The sequence below is a fragment of the Tympanuchus pallidicinctus genome, unplaced genomic scaffold (genome assembly GCF_026119805.1).
Source record: "Tympanuchus pallidicinctus isolate F22 unplaced genomic scaffold, pur_lepc_1.0 scaffold30, whole genome shotgun sequence".
Lineage (NCBI taxonomy): Eukaryota > Metazoa > Chordata > Aves > Galliformes > Phasianidae > Tympanuchus > Tympanuchus pallidicinctus.
The window spans coordinates 3,153,286-3,161,127 of NW_026294748.1; the positions used below are offsets into that span (position 1 = coordinate 3,153,286).

At 44.2% G+C, this 7,842-nt stretch overlaps 1 protein-coding gene across 1 annotated transcript in view; it reads left to right on the plus strand.

The window, feature by feature from the left end:
• The window catches only part of UBASH3B (ubiquitin associated and SH3 domain containing B), a 55,666-nt gene extending 48,776 nt beyond the window's left edge, over positions 1-6,890 (plus strand). Inside the window, exons 12-14 of the mRNA XM_052697409.1 lie at positions 1,311-1,417; positions 1,826-1,935; positions 2,237-6,890. Of these exons, the coding sequence (XP_052553369.1) occupies positions 1,311-1,417; positions 1,826-1,935; positions 2,237-2,374 (355 nt within the window). The 3' untranslated portion in view covers positions 2,375-6,890. The remainder of the gene's footprint in view (positions 1-1,310; positions 1,418-1,825; positions 1,936-2,236) is intronic.
• Positions 6,891-7,842: the final 952 nt, after the last annotated feature.

The window sequence follows — 7,842 nt, forward strand, 5'->3', positions numbered from 1 at the left end:
AGAGGTCTGCCACCAATAAGTTTGAACACAAAACAGTTATCGCTTCTCAGCAGTTATATCTCAAATATTTTTAGTGCAAAATTCTGCACGTTCCTGACTTGAGTCTTCTCAGTTTTCAACCCCAAAAGTGATTGCTGAAAGTAAACAAAATAACCATCTGCTTGAAAACACATTTGAATGGCAAATGGATAAACACCACTGATCTTTCCCCAACATTCATGCTGCTCAGTCCTGGTGCCACATCCCCAGCTCCTGCCCACATAGCTCCGCCACCACGGTGCCCTCCAGCCCAACACACAAATGCTTTTTACTCCAAACTGCACAGAGAAAGGCTAAATAAAACCTAGCAAAAAAAAAATCGTAATGCAGCAAAGAATAGACAAGATCATCCGTTTGGGCTTCCTACTCTCAAATTTAGGATTCCTTTTTACAAGCTGGGCTCACAGAGCTCCCACAAAGAAGGAAACTCCCCAGAGGCCACAGGGCTCCAGCCTTCCACCGCACCTCACTACATGCATCGCTGGAGCTTGGCACACTACTTCAGCATGAGCCTGATAATGGGCTGAGCAACCTCAGATTGAAACAAAACCTTCATAGCAGAGCATGCACACGCAGGAGTTCCACCTAAATGGGCTTGGTGACAAACATGTTGTTTCTGGGTTTTTGTGGTTATGATATCACCAGAACTGCTGGTGTTTCCCGGAGTCCCAGCGCACTCAGCTGTGTAAGGATGTTCAAGTGAAATAAGCAGCTGGAACTGCAAAAAGCAACAGAAAGAAAACAAGAACAAAAATAAAAGAGAAACACCCTGATATTTTTCATTCCTAATTATACCATAAAGTCACCAGTGTTGTGTCCTTTTGGTCTGCAGCTAGAATTCCAACACGTCTGGCTATCTAAATAGAGGACCCTACACTGTATTTATCCCTGGGAGGGTAGCAAATGGCTCCCATATAGCAGAACAGCTGGACCACAGGAATCTCAGCTACAGAACACACCTGCCTTCCAGAAAGACAATGACAAATGCTCTCAGCATGAGAGAAGAGCCTGTTCTTATGTGGGACTGGGAGATGCCCCCTGGTTGACCTCCCATCACCGCAGTAATTCCTGCAGACAGAGCAGGTCACTGGATGAAGGAACAGCTAGCTCCCTTCCTAGAGTAACAGCATGAAAATCCATCACAGCAATCCTCACACTGAGCTCTGGGTCCCCAGGGGATTGGAAGAGTTAAAAGAACATATACTTTCAGATGAATCATAAGCAGCACTTCTAACGCTTCTTCTAATTTACCATACTTGTTTTGCTCACAGACCTCATATTCCTGTCAGCAAGTTAGTGGTTTCTGAATCTTATGATACATACATAAGTAGAAGCTACCAAGTAACGAAAGAAATCATCAGTGAATGTAAAGGCAAAGGTAAGTGCTCCACTCCCAACCTTTTATTTTTGTGTTTGCCCACAAGCCTTGGCAGCACTGTGTGATACTGGTTGTCAAGGGTCTTGGAAATGGAAGCCTGAAGTAATTGGTGCAAATCCATCCAAGTGCTTTAATCAGAATTAAGTTCCAGTTAGAAGAAAAGCATGTGCAAGACAGCTGGAATCTCAGCAGACATTTCAAAATGGAACAGCACTGAGCTGATCCCAAAAACTGAGACGTGCTCTATGTTGATAAGCCATGTCTTTCCCTGCATACACCAATTTAACGTGCTGTCATACAATGAACAGGACCCACTCTGAACATTTCTAATGGTCAGCTCCACCTCAGGCACTGTCCCTAGAGCTGGGGACACTCTCACACCTCAGCCTGCATTTCTCACTGTTTCAGGAAACAACATCCTGATAGTGGCACACGCGTCCTCCCTGGAGGCTTGTACCTGCCAGCTCCAAGGGCTCTCGCCACAGAACTCCAAGGACTTTGTACAGATGGTCCGAAAGGTAATTAGCAGCAAGGGGTAAAGCTCCCTGGCTTTAAAAAAGAGAGATTTGCAACCTGCTTAGCCAGGCAGAGGACACTTTGTTCCTCTCACCTGATCGTTCAGCCCATTCCTGAGTTTCCTGCTTCAGAAGTCAGGAGGGTAAAGCAGATTGGTTAAAGAGGCTTTATCTGATGTGACATTTCTGTAACAGAGCAGGGGGATCAGATGCTCACCTACAGCTGGGCACAAAGTGCAGCTGTTCTAAGCCTGCACAGCTCGATCCCTGCTTACTGCTTTCATTCCCTTCTCTCTTCGTGCAGATTCCATACTTGGGTTTTTGTTCATGTGAAGAACTAGGAGATACAGGTGTCTGGCAGCTTACAGATCCCCCCATCCTCCCTCTCACACACGGACCAACTGGAGGCTTTAACTGGAGAGAAACCTTACTACAAGAATAAGCAAAGCTACACGAGCAAGGAAAACCCACGGCCTTTCCAAGCGTTGGAGAATGTCTCTTCTTTCTTGTGTTTATTGACAGTGGAAAAATAGTCATAGCGTTACGTGGATTACACAAACAGCTGTTCTAGCATATCTCACACGGCCAGAGTCATGCCAAAATTCTCATGTACAAACGAGGCAAACACAAAAGGGAGCGATTGGGGTGAAAATATATAAGTTGAAATTCTTGCACCGCAGGGAGGCTGTTCAGTCAGTAGCTCAGGTAGATTTCTCCACCATGAATGGAGCTCTGATCACACCAGTAACTTCCACTGCCTCCTGCACCACACCAGTAACAGCTAGCGCTGTGTGAAAGTCCAGCATTCAGGAGGGGCTTTTTCATTGCTATTTTCTGCAGAGCAGTAGCAGGCTTGCTCAGGACCACGTGCTCAGTCCTCACTCACAGCCCCCAGGTTCTTGGCACCTTTCAGAGGGCACTCCACCACCAGCAGGGAACAAGAGGTCAGCGCTGACTCACAGGCAGCACCAGATGCTCCTCTCCTCTGGTCCAGCCCTCTGCTGGGTGCTGTGCTGGGCACACTGCTGATGCAAAGGCTGTGGGATGCTGATCTGCATCAGGAGAAGTGCTACGTTTCACAGCACTTACTGATGAAGATGGCACGTCTGAAGAGGGCATTATGGTGAACAAAGACCAGGCACTGTTTCTTTTAAGTGGAGATGGAATAAACCTTTTCCAATCAAATATGGAAGATTTATGAAGTGGTTTTGTTCCCCTCTTTATTTAGAGGATTGAAATCCACTCTTGTGCACAGACCTAGCATGAAGCATTTGTGTCTTTGTCATTTAGAAGACCCTGAAAAAGGGGTTCTGCCTTTACTGAGATTTTTGTGCTGGTCATTACACAGCCGTGGCTTTCTGCCAGCCCTGGTGAAGCTCTGCACTAAGCAGCTTTCTGCAGAGAGTAACAAACTCAAAACAACACTGAAATTCAGCCTTTGCTGCCTGCTCTCCTTCCAAGTGCCATCTGTCATTAAGACAAAGCAGAGCTGAAAAATCAGGGCACTGAAATTCAGGAGCAGTATGCTTTGTTCTACATTCCAGTAAGGGAAAGGTTAGCTTTTGGGAGAAGGGAAGGGCTTCCATCTGGATCTATAGCTTTTGAAATCCCAGGAAGTTCTGCAGCAAACAGAGCTGCAGTCCTCATAGTGCAGCAGCTTTGTCCTGCAAGATGTCAACACCAGCTACTTCAGAAGAGAATGCTACAACACCCCACAGGGGAGAGTTTATAATGCTAACTGACCTAAAGAAAGCTGCTCGGAAGCTAATCAGCTAGGTCTTCAGAATGCTCCTACAGATGTTTGTGTAGCTTACTTTGAGAAGGTACAAAAAACATGCTTACATGGGACAAAAGAAGATTTGAGCACACTCCTTCCTTGGTGTAGATAAAAATAACAGCAGGCCTAAATTACCCAAAAAGGTGATTGCTACAATCCAGTCAAAGAAAAAAAGATTTGCTTACCTGTCCCAAAGATCACAGCTTGCCAAATGCTCCAAAAGAGGGAATCCCCAGGTAGAGACCCTTCCCTTAGGGCAGCTAGCCCTTAAATGAGGCTTAGGGAGGGTAGAACCTTCTGGTCTCACAGGTGAATTGCTTTCATTTGTGTTCACAGGGCTGGCTACATTTGGACCGTTATTCAGAGTATGTCCATAAAATACAATCATATTTACCAGAAAAGAGACTCTAGCATCCTAGGGTACCCCTCTTCTACCCAGTTTTCCCTCTACAGAAAGCACTAATATCCTTATTTAAAACATTTGCACAGAAGTTTATAGAGGCCAACTTTAACAAAGGCTTATAGTTCATAATAAGATCAGAGCTTGATTTGGGGCAAGTTTCTTTGGGGCAGGAGTAGTCTCACCTTGCATTGGATAAGATGTAGCTGCACTTCCAGCAGTCAGAACAAACAAGAAGTGGTAAATTGCAACAACACCTTGTTTCTAAAGCAGGTAAAACGCTCTGCAGCTGTGATGTAACAGATGTTAAGGGGCTGAACTCAGTTTTGTCTCCACTTTAACGAGCTGATCCTGAGCTTGCCAGGGCAAACACAGCAGATGCTGTACAGATGTTGACTCAGCAGAGAGCTCATCCTGTGCAATATGTACATTGTCACAATGCATATCAGTATCTATTATTTATACATTTATGACTGTAATACACGGTTGGCCATTCATAAGTGCATTACGATACCAGGGATGTATACTGAAAAGTCAGGGAAATAACTTACGAGATGACAGAAAAGAACTGCTTCTCTGCAGTTATACTGCTGTCACTTTAGTTTTTAACTATAATCTAAACTCTTCTGGGCTGTGTACAGACGTTTTGAAGAGCGTTTCTGGCTTGTTTTCCTCCAAGCTTACTCACTGCAAATTTGCAAAGAGTTTATTTAAAACCGAAGAGGCGACAATCACACGACAACTGATTTGGTTACTGATGAGCGTGTGATTCTCCGGATGGCGTTTGGTCAGCAAGGCGTGATGCAAAGCAGTGGAGGCTGCTGAAGTCCTACTGCAGAGTTTATTCAGACAGAAGCATGGAACAGAGAGGGAACAAAACCTGAATGCACAATTTGAATAGTGTACTAGCTGATCTTTGCATACAGTAAGTAATGCAAAACAAAAGTGTTCTGTTTGAGAAGGTAAAATATGTTAAAATACTCTCTTCTTAAAAAACTATATTTTTGGATGCTTGGGAAAGTATTTTGACAATTGTAGTCTTATCTCGCATTAGATTTTTCAGGTGTCAAGAATGTCAGGAAGAAAATCTTACTTCCTTCCAGCATTTTGATTTCTTGTAGGGGCTTTGTGTTAAATAATGTCATGTTGATGAGGCTTATTGGGAGAAGAAAGAAAAAAAAAAGATGTTCATTTTCCACTTTTAATTAATGTTAAGAATACACAACAGTTGCTGCTTCACTTTCACTCCATTGCTGCTCATTAATGTGTATTTAATGTCGCTTCAGTGTTCTGTCACAGAAGAATGTTAGGCTTGAGCTACCAAAAGCAGGTGCAAGTCTTCTCCTTGCCATCACTGGGAGCTGCATCAGATCCCAGGAGTTTAATTAGGGTATAGAAGGCAGGCAGCAGTTTCCAGATTTCTCCCACTCTTCCCAATTAAGGAATGAAACTGGCAACCTGCCAAGAACGTGGCTCTTTCAGTGTTTCCATAAAGCATAATCCAAGGGTTGTGCTAGAAAAATACAAGAATCAAAGCACAGAATCAAGCTCTAGCGCAGCAGTTGCTGCTGGGATGGCACCAGGGGGGGAAACAGGTGTGTTTCACCAAGTGAGGAACTGAGCAAGGCTTTGCACAGGGCCTGTATCCCTGGACAAGATGTCTCCCTGTGCTGAGGAGGCTGGGAACCCACTGCAGTGTGCCCCTACCTGCTGCCTTGAGCTCTGCATTTCTCATTCAATGCAGGTGCCAGGTCTAAAGTTCCATGAATTTTCCCTGCATTTGGTGCAGTGGTAGCTAAAAGGAGAGGTTCTCAGCAAGTGTGAATTGATGCCCTGTACTCCCATCAACAGAGCTTTGCCTACTCATGCAAACTGAGGGTGTAGGTGATGCCATCAGACAGAAGCATCCTCCCTTTTTGCTCGCTCAGTTTCAGGAAGATCAGCTGATGGCAGGAGCCTTCTCCCCTCTGTTGGTAGCTCCTGGTATCAGCTTTATTAGGCAAGTGATAATTAACATCACCAGAGAAGCAGTTGTTTAGAGATTTCTGTGGGAATTATTCTTCCCAAAAGCAACACGGGCAGTAATTCTGCAAAACAGAGAGGAGAGAAGAGCTGCTAGAAGGCTGCTGCCCAGCGCTTAAACAGAGGGGAAATTATTTGGACTTAAAATACAGACGTGAAATGATGGTGGTAGCAAACACACTTAAAATGGTGAATGAACGAAAAAAGAACACAGCAGTTCCTGTGATCGGTTGCATAGGCTCCAAATTGCCACTTAGCTCTCACCACTTCCCCAAATACACATGGGGAATAATGGTGACCCATCCACAGGACACAACAAAACACAGCCATCTCCTTTCTGTTCCTTCCCATTAAAATGTATTTTCTGAAGTTTCTCTGTGGACAGTTCTTAAAACTTGATGTTATCAGTGGATACATTTTTTTTTTCCATTTTAAACCTATTGTACCATTCTGTTTATTATGTTTTCTAGTGTGAGCAGATCGTATTTATTTGAGAAAAATGTTTGCTGTTTAAAAAACCAATAATTGTATTGCCAAAAATAGCTGTAATTACCTGTGACATCTGTATTTTTTTATTTTGGGGGGGCTGAGGGGGGGGGGAGGGTTGGTTGGTTGTTTTTAATCTCAAGTGCTAACAACTGTTAAAACAACCATTGCATTTTAAATTGCTTATTTCATTAAATGGATTTCTCTGAAGTCAAACAAAAGCAGCTCGTAGGTGAGTTAATAAAGATGTGCTCCCGCACCTTGCCCTTCCTATTTAAGAGTTGCTTTGTTGAAACATGGAAGAGAAAGGGGAACGTGAGCCCTTTTCCCCTCCCTTCACTGTAGATGAAGTTTGTTTATCTGACAGCAGATGGCACAAAACCCTCTCAAGTCTTTTCCTGCTGCACAGGGACCGGGTTTTCCCTCCGGGTAGGAGGCAGGTGGCTCAGTGTCGTCTCTACTGCTCCGTGGCTTTTCCCCTCAAAGTTTCTTCACTGTCATATTTGGATGCATGGCATTGGAAACACGACTTTTAAACAAAAGCAATGTCTACCTCTATAATACACTTTTGGGAGCTCTTAATCCAGCAGTGTTATCAGCCACTCAGACTTTTCATTCAAATCAACTAATTGCTTTGAGTTTTATGGCATACAGCTCTGTTTTCTCATGGAACTGATCATGTCAAGGTTAAAGCCACAGCTTTTATCAAGCGTATGCCAACAGAGCAACACTTCCACACACCTGAAAATTTAATGGAAGTAGGTTCTAATAAATTAAAAATGAAATGCATGATGTATTTCTAATTAACCAGTTTGTCCAGCTCGCTCAAACCCATGTCCTGCAAACACATAATGATTTTATACCATGTTTCATATCTTATTAAAGCCAGCTCACTTTGACAGTATTTACCATTTGCAAAGCCTTGGGCAGCTGCAGAAAGCTGCCAAAGGAAGACGTGCTGCAACCTTGCTGGAAGGCAGCACACACGAGTCCTTCACAGAAAGGAGCTCTGCCTACAGCAGGCTTGGGTGAATCTTGTGCTCTTCCTGCACATCACACACTTAGGAGACAAAGAGAGCTCTGCTATGGCCCAGCTTGCCTGAGAAGGAACAAGGGGACTTGGGAAACCCACTGCTCCTCTGAATGCCTTCAATGCATTCAGCCCTGCCCCACGTCTCTGCTCAGCAGTGATCCATGTGTCCTGCTGGCACTTCACCGATGCTCT